This window comes from Stigmatopora argus, chromosome 4 (genome assembly GCF_051989625.1).
Source record: "Stigmatopora argus isolate UIUO_Sarg chromosome 4, RoL_Sarg_1.0, whole genome shotgun sequence".
NCBI classification, from domain to species: Eukaryota; Metazoa; Chordata; class Actinopteri; order Syngnathiformes; family Syngnathidae; genus Stigmatopora; species Stigmatopora argus.
The window spans coordinates 6,911,594-6,935,318 of record NC_135390.1 but is presented as its reverse complement, the minus strand read 5'-3'; the positions used below and the strand labels follow the sequence as shown (position 1 = coordinate 6,935,318).

The window sequence follows — 23,725 nt, the reverse complement described above, 5'->3', positions numbered from 1 at the left end:
TATTCACTTTTTTGCAAGTCGATCTCATACAAAACCTAAAGGAGGATCCGCTTTCTATAATGAAATGAAACACCACGTTTCTCATGATTGATTAAGTGAGTGACTATTGGAACAGATATGCTTACATAGTTGCAAAACCTTTGATTTGAATGATGCATTGCGCCATGACCTACTGGAATCACCAAACAAATGCATTTTCCTTTTATAACACATTTACAGTTTTTTTACAGCCTTAGTTGTAGTGTAGAAACAGTTTTCATTCTCCAAATAATATGGTAATACTATGGTAAATGTTGATGTCTGTGTGAGTCCCAAAAAAATCTTCTGCCAAGTCCTTGGAGCTCATCTCAGTACTTTCAACAAATTCCAGCCTGGACTTCCTATTTTTCTTTTTAATTAGTGGTTTGCATTTTCGTGTGTAGCTTCTGCAGTTGTATTTATATTGTCTGTGACATGTTTTTGGAACTTGAGCTGGCTTGTGGACGAGATTTTAAAATTGTCCAAGTTTTCATACTTTCCTCTTCTTATATTCTGTTTCCTTTTGGGCTATTAAAATGTATGATTTTTTATAATAAATTGATAAAAAAAATATCAGCCAACTTTTATTTAGAATAATTTTTTAACTAATTGTGAAAATCCTCCCATTTTAGCCTCTACACAGCAAATGCTTTTCTGATTTCTGTGGTCCCTTATTGGAAGCAGACTGATTATCTTGGTAAGTTAAAAAAAATGCTAACAACTGTTTTTGCTTTAAAAAACAATGATCAATATTTTCCCCAATTTTATGATGTGCTACAAACCAAACTAGTGACTAAATTATAATCATTTATTCATTCATTCATCAGGTGGACCACTGACCAGCCAATTGGAGGTAACAAGGAGACAGACAACCATCCACTGAAATACCCATACCTAGGGGCAAGTAGAGTATTCAACCAGCCTGCCATGTATGTTTTTGGAATGAGAAAAGAAACCGGAGTACCTAGAGAAAACCCACCCAAGTGGGGAGAAGATGCACACCCCACACAGCAAGCTCCGAACGTGTGATCTAACCCTCAATCTCAGAGCTGTAAGGCCAACATGATAACCACTCGTCCACTGGGACGAATATCCGCTATTGACATGGATTTTAGCTGAACATAAAGCAGCCTTATATATATATATATATCTATCTATATATCTATATATCTATATATCTATATATCTATATATATATATATATATATATATATATATATATATATATATATATATATATATATATATATATATATATATATATATATATATATATATATATATATATATATATATATATAAACATACATATACATATACACGGACATCCCCGTACACATGAAAACGTTGCTAATTAACGATTGATCAAGTGTTTATGGGGTTGGTATTTGTAAACACACTCTTTCCTTTTGGTTTTTTTCCTAGCCATTATCAAAGTTTTGTTACACATGCCTTCTACTTTTATGCTTTTGTCAGATTTTGCATTATAGTCACGGCTGTGAGGTGAATATATTCATGAACTTTCCAATGGCTCCTTCATATTTATATTCTTGTGCCTCAGGCTTTTGGCAACCTCCTCTACAGCTCCATCTTCATACGTCCGCCAGGAGTTTGGCTCAGAGACCGACGAGTTCAAGTTCCTCTCCGATTTTATGAAAAATATTCAGCCAACACCTCGTGGCCTTTGTAAGCGAATAATGTATCTTTCTGACAATTCTAGTTATTTCTCTTTTTTTCTTATTTTTTGTTTTAAAGTTCAATTTGTTATTAGAACAGGTAGCTCATGAAGATGTTTTGGAGATGTTCTGCGACTGGCTGGAAACAAGTCAAGAGTGTACCGTAAAACAGCTAAGATCAACTTCAGCATACCCACGACAAAAAGTTAGAAGAAGGGGTATTGAGTATGGATAGATTGATTTAAGGATAAAAACACATACATAACACAATTTCAAATGTCCCCTGTTATTGTTAGGATTTTGAATAATATAGAATTTTTGTCAGAAGAATGTTGTATTGCAAAAAAAAAACGTTTAAATTTTTTTAATCTAATCTACTATTCTAATCTATAAAAAGCCTAATGCTAACAAAAAAGACCAGATTAATCAACTAAATTAAATTGTATATTATGAACTAAAATAACATGTTTATAATAAACGTATTATGTATTGATTTGTAAAGAAGCTCAAATTAAATGAGTTGTATACATTACATTTGTAGAATCATACAGATTATTCCTATTTGAACTTAGATTGAAAGGTTAATCTTTATCATACTGCAGTCAAAGCACACATGATGGTGTGGAATCTGGAAAATTCAGCAGTAAGTGGCAACATGTTCAAAGTAAAAAATCACTGACTGCCAATCAATTACACAGTCTGGTGAAAATCAAATCCGCAAGCTCGCAAAAAAAAAATTGCCAAGAGACATTAACTTTGTGCCTTAAAGCTACAATGCCATCATCTTTATTTCTTTTAATGGATCAGTGTGATATGGTAAAAAAAATCAGCCTTTTCTTTCTGGTTTCACTTTTGATGACCTGATTTCATAGATCTGATACTTTTTCAGGGTAAAAAAAGGATATATTGTATATTTTCATATATTGTATTGCATCTCAAAATACTCTTTTCACTGCATACTGCCATAGGTATCACAAGTTTTGGGGGAAGATGCAAATGACATACTGACTAAAGAAGAATCCATATGTGCCATTGACCATGGATCCAATGCTCCTTCCTCTGCCATGAGCCATTTCTAAGGGAATTTTGGAGCATAGAGATATGTTCCATGCACTTAAGAACATTATTTAATGGCCAACATACTCATCGGAGATTTAAGCCGTTGATCATGTTTGGGATATTCTGGATTGACGATCAAGAGAGGATGTTACACTTACAACCAATATCCGTCAACTATGCAATCACAGTGGAGTCCCTTCAACTCTACGAGAGAGCGTTGCGCTGGATTGCATGAGGTCAATGGTGATCACATGTAGACTGTAAACTATTTTTTCTGGGATTTAAGAAATCAAGTTTGTGTGGGGAAAACTAGGAGATAGTGAACTGGAGAGCAGACATGCAGGTGAAATGACAATGCAAAGCTCAGGTTCACTTACTGGAACACATGTTGAGTTCCGGGCTGCGCATTCCATAATAACCAGCAGGACAATCATGAAGACACTCGCCATACTGTCTCATCCTTTCTCTCCGCAGAAACAGGAAAAGTTTAGGCTGACAGTTTACGCAGCCGTTGTCTCTGGAGCAAACCGAGCAGCCTTTACAGATGGGGTACGCTCCATAGCTAGCTGCAGGACAAAGAAGGGAGGCAATCAGCAAAAATAAATATGTATATAGATTGAAATAAAAAGTTCTAAATACCTTAAATACCATAGATTAATTCATAACACAATTTCTCATTTAGTTGAGATTCTTTTGCATCTAAGAAAACACAGTCTTTAGTTCTAATAGTTTGAAAGTTTTGTTTCATGTCGAGCGCCACTTTTTCTTGACAAGGTCACGTACAGACAGACAGACAAGCATTCTCAATCACAATCACACCGAGTGGAAATCGGATCAAACGCAGTCCACACCGAAGTATATCACTGTGTTCAAACCTAACTAAACAACCCATCCATCCATTATCTATGACACGTGTACTCATTAGTGTCATGGGTATGATACTGTATATCCTGAACTGGTCACGAGCCAATAAAAGGGAACTTGTCACATACAAACAGTCAGTCAGGCATGCATGCACATAAAAACTTGTACAGGAATCTAACCAAGACTCACTCTACTAACTACTAAACTATATTTGTTTTTTGACTATCTTGTATCTTGGATGCATATAAAAAGGAATGTTTTATACAATGACTGTGTCATATATATTAAAATGTGAATGATTACATCACTATATTTAATAAACAAAACAAGTATTGGATCAAGTCAAACATTAATTTTAGGAATTCATCACCCGTGCAAACCTGGTTACTCTTCTAAATGTTGATTAGTTATGAATGTGATATGATTGTGAAAATTCTGGTCAGAGCTGGCATCTACAATTATTCAATTAGGAGACCCGGTGAAAACCCCAAAAAACAGTAGGACTTGTCTCGGCTTATGTAGCCTGTGGAGGACAAAGAATCCAATATAAAATCAGCCATTTTCCACAATATGTGACTTTGTGTGTAATGTTCTTAGCATTGCATTGGTCGGAAAAAGTCCTTGGGCAAATCCAGTCTCTTCAAATATGGGAAATGTGAGTTGATCCTTGCCAACTCCCAAATATCTCAAACAGTGACCAAGCTAAGTGCTGGTTCAATTCAGCGCACTACCTCAACGCTTAATAGCCCACTGCACATAGAAATTGAACAATGTGTAAAAGCCAGAACAGAACATGCTTGCTTTACTGGCCATGGATCAACATATTAGATTTCACCAGGCAGATTTACCCAGATGAAAGTGAGAGCAAAGATGGCCCAGTGCAAGGCATAGTTTATAATAATGAAAGCCTGTCACTGCAGTCTGCTTAGATCTCAATACATTGGTACCTCTACTTACGACTTCTTCTACATACAAAATAATCAGGTTATGAAAAGCTTTGATGAAAACCATTTGTTCCAAGATATGAAAAACTGTCCAAGTTCCAAACCATCAAACATCACTCAAAACGTAAATACTCTTCCTGTATCTTTTTTTTTTGTTAATTGACGTGCTAAAGTTGTTTTCCCATTGGCTGTCCCCCATTGCCTTGCTGACCTCCCATTTGCTAACAGGAAGCTGTTTCTCCAGGTTAGCACGCTGTAGAGTCCGTTTGTTTAGGTAATGGCCTCTGTGCAACACGGGAGCATGGGGCTAGCACAACCCAAAAATGGTGCGCTCTAGGCGGACGCCTGGACAACAGAGCTGGACTGAAATGGGGTGGCAGCCACTTCGGAGTATAAGTACGACCATCCAACCACTAGTCTCTTTTCCCACAATTTTAATCTTCTCCGAGACTACGGGTGATCAGGTTTGCCCAGCAGTGAGGTCCTAATTGTTGTGTATCCAACCCTTGTTCACCCAAAAAATCCTTCAGCATAAGAGTAGGAAATAAATCAGACGTTATTTAGCAGACAAAATATATACATAGGTGTTTGCCATTTGCGTAAACTGCTACATCTGGCGAAATTTATATTGTTTAAACAAAAGTACTTTTGAGTGTAGAATTGTGTTCTAATATCTATGTGGTCAAATCAGGCACACGATTTGAAGGAGAGTTGAGAGAGCAAATGTAGATGCTTGTTAAACTGTGTTGTAAAATATAGTATGTTAATGTTCATTGGCCATTTGGCTTGAAAGATTTAAACATCTGGAATCTAATGTCATAGTAATCATGATGTGATCGTTACTTTAAAACGCAGTAAAAATGTCAAGACTGAGAACTTTTATGGAAGAATTATTGAAATTCATCATATTGTGCAGGTGTATTGTACTCTTGTGGCCGGTGTGTCTATTCAGCTGTTTCTTATTGTTTTTCTCTCCAGCAGTCTTACCTTTTGACACATTTCTTTCCCTAATATTCAGAATTTGCATGAATAACATTGGATCCACAACATTACTTGCAAAAGAAATACTGCATTGTCAGAAAAGGAAAGACATCTTGGCAAAATATAATGGACTGTGCGGCTGGAAACCTAAATCTCTGATTTCTTTTTGTGCTGGCTCAATCTTGCAAGTGTCGACTGTGTGCTATCAAAAATAGGTTTAAAATAATACAAAAACAAAAACTGAGCCTGCGGTCATTTTACATCATTGCCTAGCCAGGCAATGAAGAAATCAAACTCAAGAGAATATATCTTATTTTCAATGCATAGATTGCAATCTTTTTTTTTCTTTTCAAAGAAAAACAATGGTGGGACAAACCTTCTAAATTCTATTGTGTTTAATATTTTGCAGAAGATCCCATGTCCGGAAATTAAGATATATATCTAGGGCAAAAAACAAAAAGAATGGCTAGATCGAGTGGGAGTGTATTTGTCTGTGGAAAGGTTTTGAGGTTGAGGCCACAGGTATGTCAGAAAGAAGGCCATATTTCACAGTGTCTGGAGCTGCACTGTCCCCGCTTAAAACAATACCAGCTTGTGCACACAATCCACCAGCAGGTTTCAGCAATTGCAAAATACAAACCACAAGCGAAGTTGATATTTCAGAATACTTAGTAGACATTGCGAACGCCATTCTGAAATCTGTTGAAAATTATTTCTAAATACTTAGTGAAGCTCAGGCAACCAACCGTTGTTTTTGATGCTTGCTAACCTGTGTAACCAAAATTAGAAGTACTCATATTTCTCTAAATTGGTATTGTGAGGCCTTGTTCTGACCATTTGTCACGGCACATTCCTGTTTCTTTTTGTACAGCACACTTATTGAAGTCTGTCTTTTCAAATGTCTTTTATATTTGCACACATATGCATTTCTGTCCTCCTGTCATGTAATGCATCATCTTTGTTTAACTCTGTCAGATATGTTGAAACTCAGATCTACAGTACGTGTAAATAAAGTGGTTACTGCGGGATTATGCATTTGAGGTTTGAGTAAGTTCAAAACTCAATAGAGGCATACATGCAATTTGAAGATTGACCCCTTTGCATTTGATAAACTAGATCGTTTTAGGTTTCAACCACAAGATACATATGATGTGAAGCAAAACAATTCCAGATTTGCCACTTCTATCATTTTCTGTGAAAAATCCATTGAGCCTCGAGCGGTGCATTTATGAAAGACAGGATACATACAAAACTCAGGGCAGACATCAGGGAAGAAACCCTAGTGTGGACTTTTTAACAAAAAGGCCTAATACGTGACTCAATGTGAAAGGCCTACAAGGAATACCTAGTATTTTGTATAAGGCCACTGGTCTTCTTCAGCAACCACATGAAAAAGTTAGCAAATATACTCTGTCTCTTTCGTCAACAATATATCGTGACCGCTAGATTCTAAATTAACGTGGTGTGCTAAGGAACCATTATATTTGACTTTGCTAGATTTACAAAGGCAATTTTATTCAACGTGCACGAAATGTTTAAAGAAAACCATTCAGCATTTTTTACTCTTATTCATCCCTTGCGTTTTCATTCATTTCCCATACCGCTTATCCTCATAAAGGTCGTGGGGGATGCTGGAGCCTATCCCAGCCAACTACGTGCACCAGGCGGGGGACACCCTGAATCGGTGGCCAGCCAATCGCAGGGTACAAGGAGACAAACAACTATTCACGCTCACACTTATACCTAGGGGCAATTTAGAGTGTTCAACCAGCCCATCAAGCATTTTTCGGATGCGGGAGGGAATTCGATTACCCAGAGAAAACTCCATACAGTGAAGACGTACCTGGGAACGAACCCTTGACCCCAGAACTATGAGGCAGGCGCGCTAACCAGTCAAACACCGGGCCGCCTCCCTTGAGTTTTGTCAAAGACAAAAATAGATATAATTTTAAAAAAGCGTTAGAAAAAAATTAAACACACCTTTGTTGTATTGTATTGTATTGTCATATTGTTTTATACATGCCTCAATATAAATAGCAATTTCCCCCATTCTCAAACATACATACTAAAGTATGGAGTGAGTGGTTAGCGCGTCGGCATCACAGCTCTGGGGTCCTGGGTTCAAATCCAGGTCATATTTAGCGGAATGTACTGGTAATTTTATGTACAATTGGATATCAGGTTGTTAAATATCAGAAGGAGTTATTGGAAGGTTTATGAATGACCAAACCAACCATTCAATTGCTATTACATCCAAACTTCTGAAAAGATAAAGGAAAAATAACATCAGAGCAGCAACAGCAGAAGAAGCCACGTAGAGGTTTAGTAACAATAAAATGGTGAAAAAGCAATTTTAGGAGTGATGCATGTGTGTTGAAGGCACATTTATTTTCCAATTTAGCAGAAAATATGTTGAACTCCTTTCCAGCTGGAAATAGTCAGGTTTTACGGTCGAAAGACATTTCCCCCACTTTACTTTTAACTTATCATATTGTAAGCACATGTTTAAAATGTTGGACTGCTCTGCTACTAATCATAATTTAGCAAGATTAAATTAAGAAAACACGTTTGGTGTCAGAAATATTAGCCAGCCCAATAGAGTCCTGTTATCCACCGGGTGAGAAAAAGCCGCTAGTCAAATCTGAAGGAGGCACACAACTGCAAAATGTGGGGCGAATTACAACTTGTACAGCATGTTATAATAAAAGCAGAAGGAGCATTTTATTCAAAATTTGTTACCAATCACACTGGTGTAGTGGTTCACTCAGCTAACTTTAGTGCTTCCGGAGAGGAAGTACTACCAATGCCAAATTGTAAATTCCACCTAAAATGATCAAACATTACACTATATATTGCAACAGATATAGTTTGACAACATTTCTGAGTAATCATCCATCTGCAAACATACTTGCCTTGTAGACCACTACCCACCAACACCTGTGCGGCTTGCCCCTTTACTTGGTCGAATTCAAAGTTAAAGCCTAAGGTTAGTTCATTTCTGACGTTTCATCATGAAGATGGATTATACTTTATAATCCCATCTCCGAGATCAAACAGCATCTGGGTCAGAAAACTGTAAATGAACGTGAACTTTGTGACCCAATCATAAAGTGTGTTGTAGCAACATGACCAACATTTCTGACATCAGCCATACATTTAAGGGAAAATAAATACAACTAGGGGCTACAAGTGAATTCCATTTCAATAATTGAAATTATGCGCTTCCAAGTATAATAAAAATGTGGCTGTGAAAATATCTACACTCAAGTTGTGACTTATTTGTAACTCAAGTTTGGAAACAAACTACCCATTGGCCAAACATGTCTTTCTTTTCATTTATTTTTTTGTTTTACGGCATCTTCCTGAGGCACATGCCAGCAATCTGCATGTTCTTTTCATCCTATTGTGCTTGGACAGAGCAGGTGGAGAAGCATTTTATTACCGTGAAGAATTGAAGCACAGTAGGAGTTATCTGATGACTTACGATGGCAGATTGTCTCTCTATTGGTAGAAGCTAACATGTGGTTTTCTTCTTGCCAACCCGACCCTTGGCTTGTCCATACATCTTTATTCAATATTTCTTATAGAAAAGAAAACAGATGTTACAGCAATTTGCCCCGTTGAAACCTCACAAAAGTGATAAATCAGCTATTGAGTCAATACAAAAAAACACATTTTGGTCAATAAAGATGATACATTTCAAATATAAGTTATTGCTGTGTGAAATCTCACATTATGACTCAATGTGCAAATGTCTCTGAAACACCTTTAGGCTCTCGAAAGCAACATTTGGAAATTATTTATTCAACTGTACAGCAAGTGTATACAAAATACAGTAACATTCCCACTGCTCACATCGAGAGGAGCCAGATGAGCTAACGTGGGCATTTGATTAGTATGCCTTCTTTACGTCTCGCAGGGCCAACCCAAAACCAGCTAGAGTGCTAGACTATATCTCCCGGCTAGGACACCTTGGAAAGATGGATGGATATATATATATATATATATATATATATATATATATATATATATATATATATATATATATATATATATATAAATATATATATAAATATATATATATATATATATATATATATATATATATATATATATATATATATATATATATATATATATATATATATATATATTCGCATTGCACTAAAATGGTCCAAATGCACGGGCATGCAGTGTTGAAAGAACCCCTTCCTGGGACTGGCTCTTGTATCATTCAGTAGCTCCAAACCTTAAGAAGAAATTATTCATGGTCTATCTATAATTTTGAAAGTCTTTACAAACATTTTACAGGCATGTAATCTTCCTAAACTGTGGAGACATGTGACTCCCTTAAGAGAACATAGAAAAGGAAACACAGGTGAGTGATCTGTTCCAAATTTCCCAGGGAAAACTTGAGTCTCTTCCAAAACATGATGTCAGTAGCTAATCAATGGCTGCTGGTAAATAAATGGGACCCAAAAGGAAATAGGGGAAGTTTTGGGTTTAAATGTTTTATTACATCCAGTATGCTCCCTGAAATCTACTAAAGCTGTGAGAGAAATGTTTTCCGTCACCAGAGAGGGAAGAAAATGGTGGGTGGAGTGGCTCATATTAGGACACATGTTGGTAATTCACAACACATAAAACTCACACCTAATTCTCACACCCGTTGCTCAACATGCTAGTAATTCACTCACTCGAGTGTGTCTTTCCAGTGTATTTCCTTCAGTGCTGAACATTAATGAGGACATCACAGGAGAGAATGACTTAGATGGTGGGCATGCTTTGAATATTTGCACTCTGTGAAACCTTGCTTTCTTTCTCACCTACAGTGCTGATCTCACTTTTTGTACCATTAGTCTTCACGCTGACAAAATCCAGCCGTACATCCAACTCTCACATCTGAGAGCCAAACGGAGCTGGATTTGGATTTTTCGTACATGTCAAACGTTCAGATTCCATATGAGAGATATATCTCTTTACTAGGTAACTTGCAAAAACAGATTATCAATCTTTTTTTTTTAAAAGAGCCACAGAAATGATTGTGTGTGTTTGTATGTGTGCTACTGATTGAGAGTACCACTAAAAGGAAAAAAACGATTCTTGCCAGTAAATGTACTAAATACTTCTGTACAGAACTGTTCTGTTCAGTCTGTGTATATGTTTGGTCTACAAGTATAATAAGTACAAGTCTACAAGTAAATCTTTTTAAATATATAAATACATTTATGATCTATTAAATATGAAATAAAAATGTTCTTCAGGGAATGCTATTTCTACACGAGGATTAAGGACAGTGAAAAAAGTAATCACAATAATAAAAACAAAAATATTAGAATACTCACTTTATAGTCTGAATTCTGAGATATCTCACGTTTCCTTCCTCATTCTAAAACATGGATAGGGAAAATTACGACTCTAATTTTAAATGTGAATCTGGGTGTTAACAATTGTTTATCTATAATGTATAATGTATCCGTAACCCAACAAATGGCAGGTCAAAGTGTACCCCACCTCTTGCACAAATTTAGCTGGGGTATGCCCTTTTGAAAATATGTGGTATCTAAACAAAAATCCCAACACATTCTTTTGGGAAACAAGAGTTTTCCATCACACAGATGGCAATGAGACCCAACTCAATGGCTTCTATCTCATGAACATTTTAACAAGACACAATCTTACACCCCACCTCGACCATTAAGGCCAGAAGGGAGATCTGAGGTGATCGCCAAGGGTCAAAAGTGTAGCACACCACAGGGGACAGATGGTAAAGTCTTGGTCTCAGTTTCACGCATGTCTGCTTGCCACAAAATTATTATTAGTCACAGTTCTGAGATTGGCAGTTTAATCCCTGGTGAGTTTCAACCCTCCTGATCGGAGTGTTCATGCTCTCCCCATGGCTGCGTGATTTTTTTACAGGTACTCTAGTTTCCTCCAACTCCCCAAAAACAGGCACGTTAGACTGGTTGAACATTCTAAATTGTCCCTAAGTTTGAGTGTGAGCGGGAATGGTTGTCTAAGGGTGCCCTGCGATTGGCTGGACACCAATTCAGTGTGTCCCCCGCCTCCTGCCTACAGTTATCTGGGATAGGCTCCAGCCCCCCGCAAGCCCTTGTGAAGATAAGCTTTTATATTTAAAATATCCCTGTTAACAACCACCCAACCGACCAGTAAACTGTGTATTAAGGGCGGACCGCAGATTAGGAACGGGCGTGTGAGGAAAAACTTGGCTATTGATTTATGTAAGCAGCTTTATTCATTACTATTTTGTTATGATCACCAGTGTGGAATAAACTGTGTGTTATGTGCACTGCACACACACAATAAACTGCAGGTACCATTTTACAATGTAGAAATATTCACACTTTCACTCTCATATCATTACCAAGTAGAAGGGACGTGTTCATTTGGGTTTTAATACATGTGAAAAACAGATGAAATCAATCCTGAAATCTAACAGGTGTCTGGTGCTCTGTCATCTGGCCCTGACTGTTCTTTCATCACATCAAAACTGCTTCATAATGATGGCACTACCTAGGCATAGTACCAGCAAATGAGTTGTGTTGGCACTCAAAACAATGCCCTTAGGACTGTGTTATTATTATGTTTTTCATCTCTGCCATGTAGGAATAAAATTTTGGAACAGATGCCATGCAGCAGTAGTGTCCAAAAAGTCCAAATGGATCACATCAGGCAAAATGAAAACATTAATGTCTGCGCTAAGGTAATTTCCTCTTAGGAAAGGTACAGTAAATATGGGTTAGAATTTGTAAAAAGCTGCCACAATAGAAAAATTCAATCTATTCTCCATACGGTATGTGCAGATCAAGCATGTTTTTAGGAGACTGTCATTACAAATATTTTGATATTAAAGGAATGAGCCATTCTGTCTCTCAGGTCAGAGTGTTAGGGTTAGGGTGTTTGATGAGGGGTTAGGTGTGTGAACATGATATTTAAAAGTTGTTTGATTGGAGTTTTAGTCTTTTTTAGAGAGATGCATATATCAATTGCAGGATGTTCAATGGTGCATGTGCGTGTCTGTCTTGAATGAGGTGACTCAGTGTATTGTTACAAAGCTCTAACCAAATCGGATACAAACTGGGCTGCTCTTGTGCCTTCAAACCACACTTGATTATTCTCTCATCATCACCCGTAAGAGTAGACAGTCCTCTCTACTCATGCATATGGATGCATGCACGCACTTGCTAACCAGCCCCATATTGTCAGCTGCACTTTGCACCCGTCTTTTACCACAACAAAAAAGAAGCCAGTTATAAAAAAATTAGCCAGTAAAATGTGATTTATATGTCATCTCTTTAAGAAGATTGCAAAACATTTTTATTTGTTTTGGTAACAGCAGTTTACTTAACCAGGGCTGTCTTTTTGTGCAATGCATGTGTACAGAGGGCAAAAGGGTGAAATTTTTTCATTCATTCATTTTCTGTACCATTTATCCTCACAAGGGTCACGGGGAGGTGCTGGAGTCTTTCCCAGCTGACTTTGGGCACCAAGATGGGGACACCTTGACTTGGTGGCCAGCCAATCGCAGAGGACACGGAGATGGGTAAACATTCACGCTCACACTCATACACCTAGGGGCAATTTAGAGTGTTCAACCAGCGTACCGGAGTACCTGGAGAAAACCCATGCAAACTCCACACAGTGAGGACTGACCTGGGATCGAACCCTAGACCTCAAAAATGTGAGACAGACGCCCTAACCATATCATTTCACAAATTTAATTGTAGTGCTGTCGCAATCACAATTTTTTGTATGTGAGTCACCTAATTTTTAGAATCTGCCAAAACCAATCTGATCAAAATGTATTAAGGAGGGGAAAAAAGTACATCCAAATGTTTTTCCCCTCAATTTGAATAGAGATATTGTAAAATTATACATCATATAAAAAGGTGATTTCAACAAAGCTACAAAAAAGAAATAAAATTTTTTTTTTTTTTTAAATCCGTTGTGCAGCACCAAAAAAAGCTTACGAGCTAATTATTTAGCTAATGTATTTTACATGAACAAACATACACAACAAAAGTTTTGGCAAGTTTTGTTTTCGGCAAGTTTTGTTTCAACAGTGTAAATATAAACGTATAAAAATATTACAAAAAATGTCATAGCTACAAATATTTTTTGCATTATACTTATTATTTTGTTACTTGATATTGTGTAACTTGTCATCGATTGACAGCGAGAGACGTCCAATTTAATTTGACTGGGGGGCGGACAACGATCCAAGGAGTAAAAAGGGATTGGATGTCTTGCCGTCTAATAAGGTAATGATTAAAATTGTAAATGAGGCGTGTTAAAAACACAATCTTTTTTTTACCGAGGTCCGATGCTCTGAAAATGATGTGATTGGGGCCGATTTACGCACATGTGATCAGATGAAGGGCTAATCGATTTACAGCTGGACGTAAATCTATGAAAAAAACATGACCGGACGTTTCGTCGACGGACAGTTCGTCGACCGGACATTTCGTCGCCGGGGATTCGTCGCCGGGAATTTCGTCGACGGACAATTCGAAAGGTTAGTGGTTAGAATTAGGGTTAGGGGCTAGTGGATAAGGTTAGTGGTTAGGATTAGGGTTAGGGGATAGTGGTTAAGGTTAGTGGTTAAGGTTACGGTTAGGGGTTAGGGTTAACCTAACCTCAACCTCGCAAATGATTGTTTTGTTGCATAGATAATTATTATCAACCAGGTAATCTCTGTCTCTCAAAATTATAATGATGAGAGAGAGTTTTTACTTCAGGTTTTTTTAAAGGAACTTTGACATTAAAATAAAAGGTAATAAATAAAACGAAAATTGTCCGTCGACGAAATGTCCGTCGACGAAATGTCCGTCGACGAAATGTCCGTCGACGAAATGTCCGTCGACGAAATGTCCGTCGACGAAATGTCCGTCGACGAAATGTCCGTCGACGAAATGTCCGTCGACGAAATGTCCGTCGACGAAATGTCCGTCGACGAAATGTCCGTCGACGAAATGTCCGTCGATGAAATGTACGGTCGACAAACTGTCTGGCGACGAAGTGTCCGGCGACGAACTGTCCGTCGACAAAATGTCCAGGTACCGAAAAAACAAGTTTTGTATCTGAAGTGTCTCAAAAGAAAGATGTGCTCATTAATCAATGCAATTAGTATTTTCTTCCTGTACAATATTACAGTGTGCTGCCTTCGGAGTACAATTTACACATTTACATTTCAGTAAGTCTTCCACATGCATTCTGACATATACAGTGTGTATATAGCTTCATTAACAAAGACAACCACAATGCAACTGGAAATAATACAAAGTACAAGAAGGAGAAATTAATCAGATTAAAGAAGCAAATCTTTGGTGTTAGGGTTGCGTGTTGAAGTAATTTGCTATCAAACTACTTTAAAGCTTTTTCCATGTGTGTATTTCATCTTGAGGGATTAGATATTATTAGATATTGAGGGTTTTCTGATGGAAGTCAATACAGAACACGAAATATAGGCAAGCTGGTCAAAACAAGAGAAGGCACGTGGGCATTATGTATCACTTTGATGGTCATAAAGTCATCATATCACCTCAGTGGCTTCCTTTCGTTTTCCATACAGCTGTTGCTTATTTCAACTATTGCACTACTACTAAAATTTGTGAGACCATTTGCTTTGGCCATTATCCCAGGCTGTATAAACAAACCTGACATACAGATGTATCTAATATTTAATACCTTAAAATAACTTTGGGTTGAGTTGGAACTCAGACTACCTTAAAAATCTTTTCACCCAAGTCCACTCACCCATTTTATGCTCAACACATGGTTGTGCGTTTTTCCTTTTTTGTTTCATTTCCTCGTGACCATGACAGTAAGTTCACTGGCACATTTTTAAATTAATGACAGACAAAATAATAGACCCAAGTAAATGAGAAACTTGCCAGTTTGAGGGATAACTCTTGACAAGTAGTCAATCATCATAATGCCTGTTAATGGTAACCATTTTTCGACAAGCAGTCATCGGCTTTTGGCTTATAAGGTAGAGTTGAAATCATGAGGCTATAATTATGAGGGAATTTGGCAAGGCGAAAAGAACAATATGCACTTCATAATATATTCACCACATTGAAAGCCAGTTTCAAAGTTGATTTATGAAAAAAAAAATCTTGTTTTAAATAATCAAATATGAACTACATGATGAGTGACAACAGGAAAGGTGCTTGAACATAAGAAGATGTTTGGCTTACTTTCTTGGGATGATTGATTTAACAGTGTTATTGGTTGCCTTTTTCAAATTTATTCACAATGTAGTTGGCGTTTCCCTCATAGGTTCCTTGTGACTCTGAATCTCTATACAGCATGTATAACTAGATAATAGCCTTGCTATTACTGAATATACAACTGTAGAATAACTGTAGAAAAAGCACAGATACTGAATTGATTTAAAATATAACAATGATAAAGCTTACCATTTAGCAAGATTATATTAAACACAAGGTGAAATGTTTTACCTTTACATCAGATACATGAAGTATAAACACACTATTGCTGAAGTTAGCCACATAAAACAATGCGGGCCTTGTGTTTGATACCTGTGCAATAAACAATTAATATACATCTTATCAAGTGACTTATACCAAAAATACAGCATGTACATAATTATCTGAGTTCCTCTTAATGTGACCACTTAAACCTGCAGCAGATGACCTCCAAGTCCTCTTAACATATGACAAGCACGCTACGTTTCCCCTTTCTGTTACCCACCCACCCCCACTTGAGAGACAATGAGCTCAGCATCAAGGCCCACTAATGACTCCCAGCCTTGGACCTAATTAAAAACATGCCGGGTGCTTCTGCACTCCGCAGACAGCCATGATGCCTCCTCACAACACAGGACACAAGAGATTTGGGAACAACGTTTGGATAGGTGTGCAACCTCTCCCACTAATTCATTCATTACTTTTGCACCAACCAGTCTAACTCTAATCCCACACACAATGTTTTATTTAGTTAAAGGGGCCCTGCTACCAAAGTTAACCTCAAACTCAGACTCACCTTCCACAGACTCAAGAGAGGATGCTTTCAATCCTTTACTGAAGCATGAGGGTCAGTCTTAATGATATTTTCCCTTTATCTTTTAATCCAGACTTGAAGGATCACATCACTAGCAAACCACACAGAGAGTAACGACTTATTGTATCACTTAATTCTAGAGATTAGTAATAGCTCCACACTACTACATCAGACAGTGAGTGAGTGGGCAGCAGACGGGGTTACAACGCCCTTACCTTTTTAATGACCATATTTGGTTCGCAAAATTACAGGCAAGAAATGCTTTATTGCATCTGACCAACTTGCTTCCTCTCAATAACAAAAGCTTTTCATGCTGAGCTGTATTTTGATGTGGTGTGTCAGCATAATTAGAGGTGCCATAAAGGCAGGGGGCGGGGAGGGGGATTCATGTCCATCTGTCAAGTGTTAGGGAAGTGGGCATGGGGTTCAGCATCCACGGTTCTACAGCTCAGTTTTTAGGCAGAAGACACTCAACAGATATTAAAACTACTTTATGCCTAAAGTTTGTGTGCATTTAGGTGTGTGTGTTTGTGTGTTTCTACACAAGTAAAGTAGGTGCACAATCTCAAGAGGCATATTTATTCAGCTATTTATCGAAATCCTCATTTATTCATTCCTTTTTCCAAACTGCTTATCCTCATATGGGTTGTGGAGGGTGCTGGAGCCTATCCCAAGAAATTAAGGGCACCAAGCAGGGGACACCCTGAATTGGTGGCCAGGCAATCGCACAGCATAAGAAGACAGACACCCATTCACTTTCACACTCATTGCAAACCCGGGGAGAACATGCACACTATACACAGTAGGACCCCCCTGGTATTGGTGCCCGGACATGTCATCGACGGACAATTCGTCGCCGGACACTTCGTCGCCAGACAGTTCGTCGAACAGACAGTTCGTCGAACAGACATATCGTCGCCGGACGATATGTCAAATGGATATTTAGTCGAAGAGCGTTTTTGTCGAACGGTTGCTCCCTCGCGAACGATTGTTTTGTTGCATAAATAATTTGTTGAAAGCGATCAACCAGGTAATCTCTCTCCCTCAAAATTATAATCATGAGAGAGAGAGAGAGTTTTTACTTCCGATTTTTTAAAGGATAGGGTTTGGTTTATATTTAGGGTTAAGGTTAGGTTAACCCTAACCCCTAACCCTAACCCTAACCTTAACCACTATCTCCTAACCCTAATCCTAACCACTAACCTTACCCACTGTCCCCTAACCCTAATTCTAACCACTAACCTTAACCACTATCCCCTAACCCGACGAAGTGTCCGGCGACGAATTGTCCGTCGACGAAATGGCCGGCGACGATATGTCTGTTCGACGAACTGTCTGGTGACGAAGTGTCCGTCGACGAAATGTCCGGTCACGCTGGTATCGAACCCTATACCCTAACCACTCATCCACTGGAGCACCCAAAATCCTATATTAGCAATTAGAGTAATGCTTTAAAATGATAGTGCTAAAGTAGTATTTACGTCAAATAAATGTGTTAAGATGAGACTACAGGTACATTAACATTGCAAATTCTTCAGACCCATTTTTGGGGCCAATGTTTTTTTCTTCCAAATCCAACTTGGGCTCATTCATTTGTGGATTTATTTATCCCACACCTCTGTTCTAGGGGTGGCCCGGTGGCGCAAGTGGTTAGCGTGTCTGCATCATAGCTCTGGGGTCCTGGGTTCAAAGCCAGGTCACGTCCATCTGTGTGGAGTTTGCATGTTCTCCCCGGGCCCGCGTGGGTTTCCTCCGGGTACTCCAGTTTCCTCCCACATTCCAAAAACATGCATGGTAGGCTGATTGCACACTCTAAATTGCCCCTAGGTATGGGTGTGAGTGTGCATGGTTGTCCGTCTCTTTGTGCCCTGCGATCAGCTGGCCACTAATTCAGGGGGTCCCCCACATCTGGCCCGGAGACAGCTGGGATTGGCGCAACCCTATAGAGGATGAAGCGGTTCAGAAAATGAGATGAGATGAGATCTTTGCTCTATGAAGAGATGAATGAAACCTGATCCACACGTCATCAACAAATGAAATACCTCACTGCTTTGCAACTAAACCAACAACTAAAACCATGAGCCATGGTGGCAGAATGCACAGAAAATACCTTTTTTGAGATATCGCACATGAAGCAGTCAGGTTCGACAAATGTTTCTTCAGCATACAATCCTCAAAGTTGCCGCAAAAGTGTGATGCAGAGACTTACAGAATGTACAATATGGGATAGTTGTTCTTTCGCCTGACTTCTGTGTGCGTAAAGTGGAATCGATTCCCACTCAGTGCAGATGTGATTGTGAGTGTGAATGGCTGTCTGTCTCTTTGTGTGCCCTACGAATGTCTGCCGACCAGTCAAGGATGTAGTTCCAGCACTCTGGAACCCTGACAAACATCAGCTGTGTTAAAAATGAATGAATGGAAACCAAAGATGAACCTTCCATTTTTCTAAGCCCAAAGGTTCTTGAGAGTAACCCTTAAAACACTACCATGTGACGGCATGTCATGTTTTGTAGTTGTGCACGTGTCACTTCGCGGCCGCATTCTGTTCACACTCCAAATTGCATGTGTTTTGGAGTACGTACAACTACACCAAAACAAAAATGGATTTAGAAAAAAATCCAAATTTGGCATTATGCCTGTGTGAATGTGGCCTAAGATTGAGTTGGAAAGAGCTACTCGAAGTTCAGTGAAGATTTTTACAAGTTACGAGTATTTTAATTCACATTTAAAAGTTTACTTCTGGTGTACATTTTCAAATCTAATCTGTTAATCTATTTATTTCTGAATAAAGTTTCATGATGAGTTTAAAAACAAGTAAATTATTCCTATGGCACATTTATAGTGGAAACTATTGAGATAGGCGATTATCAACATTTTTAAAGTATTTTCAGTTTTTACATAATTATTGCCGGAAAGCAATATTTAATGCACAAAATGTAATCAAATTACGTTATTAATTACTTAATTATGAAAGTAACTACGTTACTTTACCATCAAAAAGAAGTGTAAAATATTATTTGACTGGTCACTTATTCAGGGTCTCCTGCCTGATGCCCATAGTGGGCTGGGATAGTCTCCAGCCCCCCCTGAAATACTATTAATTTATAATATTATTGGTTGAAAAAAGTAAGGCGTTACGTTAAAAGTTACAGCAAAAAACTAGTTTCATTATTTAACGTAACGGTAATAGTTCCAACACTGCTCAGGAGATTATTCAAAACCTCTTTCTGACACTAATGCTAAGTTTTTTTTTCCTTTTTGTGACCCACCCTCCCCAAGGTTGGAACACAAATATCTTGAGTGAAGGGGGCAGAGAAACTTAAGTACTTCTCAATTATGATGCCTGTAATACAACATGCTAAATACCTATACATCTGGTAACCAAAATGTTGCCCATATATGGGTGTTCCTTCCTGGCAACTGGTAGGGCACTCATAATTGGCAATATTTTTTCAACTTTACACAAGTACTAGACCCCAGCTCATTGTTTCCATTCAAACATATCTTGACATACTGTTGTCTTGGCAAGAGAGCACATGCATTTGTGTCGTTAGTTTGGACCAGATGTATATTTCGTGAACAGCAAAAGGGCGAAAATTGGATAATTTCAACAATTCCCATGATCTGATTAATTGGCGGGAAACACAATGGCAGCCTTTTGTATCCTTGCACAGCGCTTCCCTGAATTCTTTTCGAGTTGTGTATTAGTAATATGAGAACAAAGTACTCTGAAAGTGGCATTCACTCCTCGCCGGAGGGAGTTGGGCAGCTTTCCTACCTGTGTAGCGCTCGTATGGGTCATTTTCCCCCCCAAAAAATGCGTCTTTTGTGTTGTTGTTTAATGTGTTAGTAATGATCCACGCAATAGAAATTTTACAGCCCAATAAATTTGAGACATTGGGACCAAATTGGCTGGTCATACTTAGTAGCTTTATGAGGAAACATATTGAGGTGTAATTGCCTCAAGGGAGCATGCACTTGAGGGTAAAAGTATACAGTATGGTGAGAATTAAATCTTCCTCGCATTCAGCAAGGACACTGATCTTTTTGTCTGCAGTTACAGTTTCCAACAGCCACATTTAGCACCGTATCTGGCCCACATAGGCTTTTGCATAATATGTTTATTTCATTTCAGATTTCCGAAAAATCTGGTTTTACACTGTGGTAAAATATCACTTAAAGTAAAAACATCTGTTTGGCATTCAGCTTTGCCAGCATATGGAATCCTGTCATGATAATGATTGGAAATGAGTGGAAGATAATATCCCACTGTGCACCTCTTCACTCTACATTCTAAACAAAAATACGAATAACATTGTCTAGTTTGCATTGATGTATTCAGGAAAATAGTGTTTTGGGGGGAAATTTTGACCTTTCACAGTGTTTATAATTTTTGTGAGCACTGCTCTAAATCATATTTTAGGTACATACTTACATTAAAAGACCAAAATTTAGGAAAATGTTGACTTGTTTTGTCTGTTTTTTTTGTCTTTTTAAGTGAGTGCACATTGTTATGGTGGTAAGCTTCTTATCATGTAAATTTGCATACAAATATGAATAGTCTATTTCTCTGCTATGAATCTGTACATATTGTGTCGATGTAACTTAATTAAATGTAATTGTATTCATGAGAAAACCAGCACGGTGGATAATTGCATTTTTTTTCTGTAAATGGCCTTAAGTGTCTCTCTCCGTCACAGATAGTTCATGACCGTGAATGCATACGCCTCTGTTGGGACTTAGACTAGTGTAGTATGGCATGCTCACACTGAAGAGCCTTTCACCAATTTCATCTGATACGCTGTGACTCCAAGCAGGAGCTGACGCTTCAGACAAGGTCAACATGTGTGGGTTAGCAGGTCAAACAAGGAGCTATTCTTTTGACAGAGTTTGGAGGCACGGTCAGACTAATGTGATTTATCAACACAGCACGAAACTAATTGTTTCATTGTCTGTTATATCGACTGTGATTCCCCGCAAGAGGCCCTGGACATCATTGCCCAATGAGTGAGGAGGTGTCAGGGGAGGGTGAATAGAGCGGTTGTTGGAAAGAACATGCATTATTGTTCTGGAATTGATACGCCGATTGGAGCAGCGAGAACATGCACCTGCAGGATGAATTTATATATACTCTCTCACGCGTGTTTGTAATAATGGAGGGGTCTGAGGAAAAATATAAAAAGACGAGTAGTTTTGCTGGCTTTCGGCCTCGGGTCAAGATTTAGTTCGCTGTAATCCCTCTCAGGTGATGCTGTTCACATTCAACTCTTTCCAGCTGATCTCCTTAAATATGCCTTCCTCATCCTCTAAAACCCCCTACAACCTTTTCTCACAAGAAAAGACATTGAGAGAGGGTGGCTGCTTTTTCTTGCCCGTCAAAACCTCAGATCATTTTTCACACTTTCTGCAAAGCCATCAATGTGTCAGTCAGCTGGTGCCACACAGGAATAAAGTCAACAAACCTTGACAGTTTTATGGAAAGAAGAAGGTCAGGATGCAAGGCTCACATCACCTGGATTAGAGGAGCATCATGTGAGAGAGCAGTGTCAACAGACATGCCATCTGTAAGGCTGCCTTTTTCCAAAGGCTACAGTGGGAAGGCAGGATATACGCAGCCACTTGGAGCATTCGCTCTCTCATCAACATATTATATTGCATAGAAGTGCCGGGTTCCAACATTAACACTGCCAACCACAAACTGGGGATTATGTGGAAGCTTTCAGCACACATACTGTAGGCCTGCGCTTTAGGCCCTGGATTGAGAGTGAGCTGTCTGAGATGTTGTATTTGAATGATGTGCGTCTATGATCTCTTCTTATCAGCACTTATATGGGCATAACCTCAAAATGAAACACGCAGGGGTAAAACTCTCGAGTATGTGGAGTTGGAACCGTTTCTGACTTTTTTGCTTGTCTAATGTCTGACCTTGTTATTCTTTTTTGAAATAAGGGCATAATTAGTCTCACGTCATCAGTATTTTCTGTGGATTTTGGCATTGAAACACATGCCGCAATCCTCCAACTGACTGTCATCTGTGCTATAATATGTCATGCATCTCTGACTTTGCTCCCTGCACCCTGCTATGCCACAGTTGTTTGATCTAAACACTTTCATCCTTTCAAAACATCTGGAGATGAAGTTTAGTAACACATCACTGTGAACTGACCATAACACTATTGTATATTAGCTACAGACATTTAGTTATTTAAACTCCCGTCTGCAGATTTAACAGTATCACGTGGCAATTTTTCACCACTCTAGCTGCTACTACATATTCATTAACTGTTTGAACATCTGGCTATCTATGTTGCTCCTGGCAGTGCTATGGATTTTATGGCGTCAGCAGGTGGCATCAATATCCAGAGTACAGTAGTACCTCAACATACGAGCTTAATTCGTTAAGGGATTGAGCTCGTATGTCGATCTTCTCGTAACTCGAACGAACGTTTCCAATTGAAATGAACTAAAAACAAATTAATTCGATATATATCGCTAATTTAAATTAACTTGGATTAATATATACAGATACACTCAAACATACGTTTAATGTAACTTTACACAAAACTGAATTCCAATTTTTTTTTTTTACCTTTGTTCTCCGGGTTGACTCCACCCGGACGTTCAGCGGGAGTTTATAAAAGGAGCGCATCAAGAGTTCTTTGTTTTTGCCTTTCCTTCAAAACATTTCGAAAATGACGCGCACAAATGTCCTCACAATACGATAACGCGCGACCACTTGCAAGCTTGTCAGGGTGCCTCTTTTCTACAAAATCCGAAAACTCTTGCCACTTCATTAGCATGTCTTTGATATCCTTTGTAGCCAGGCGGCCCCTCCTCTTCCACCTACTCCTCGCTACGAGTTCCCGCAACACCTCCAAATGTTCACTCTCCTGGAGCTCGATTAAATCCTGTGTCATCAGTTCTTCATGGTGCTCGGCGATTAGATCATTCACATCTGCCTCGTTAACCTCCAGCCCCAAGGAATTTCCAAGTGACACGATATCATCCATGACAACGAGCAAGCTCTTTGACACGTACCCCACTCATATTTTTCAATTATTTCGCGCTTAATGTTGATTGTCAACGTTGGCCTTTTCTTTGCACAACTCTTCATTCCACCTGTTTGCTTTGGATCCA

General features: G+C 38.5%; 1 protein-coding gene across 2 annotated transcripts in view; it reads right to left on the bottom strand.

Annotated features, from left to right (window-relative positions):
- rspo2 (R-spondin 2) overlaps positions 1–23,725 on the bottom strand; it is a 58,227-nt gene that overhangs the window by 30,292 nt on the left and 4,210 nt on the right. For both annotated transcript variants that reach the window (XM_077598801.1, XM_077598802.1), the window contains exon 3: positions 3,131–3,319. In XM_077598801.1, the coding sequence (XP_077454927.1) occupies positions 3,131–3,319 (189 nt within the window). The remainder of the gene's footprint in view (positions 1–3,130; positions 3,320–23,725) is intronic.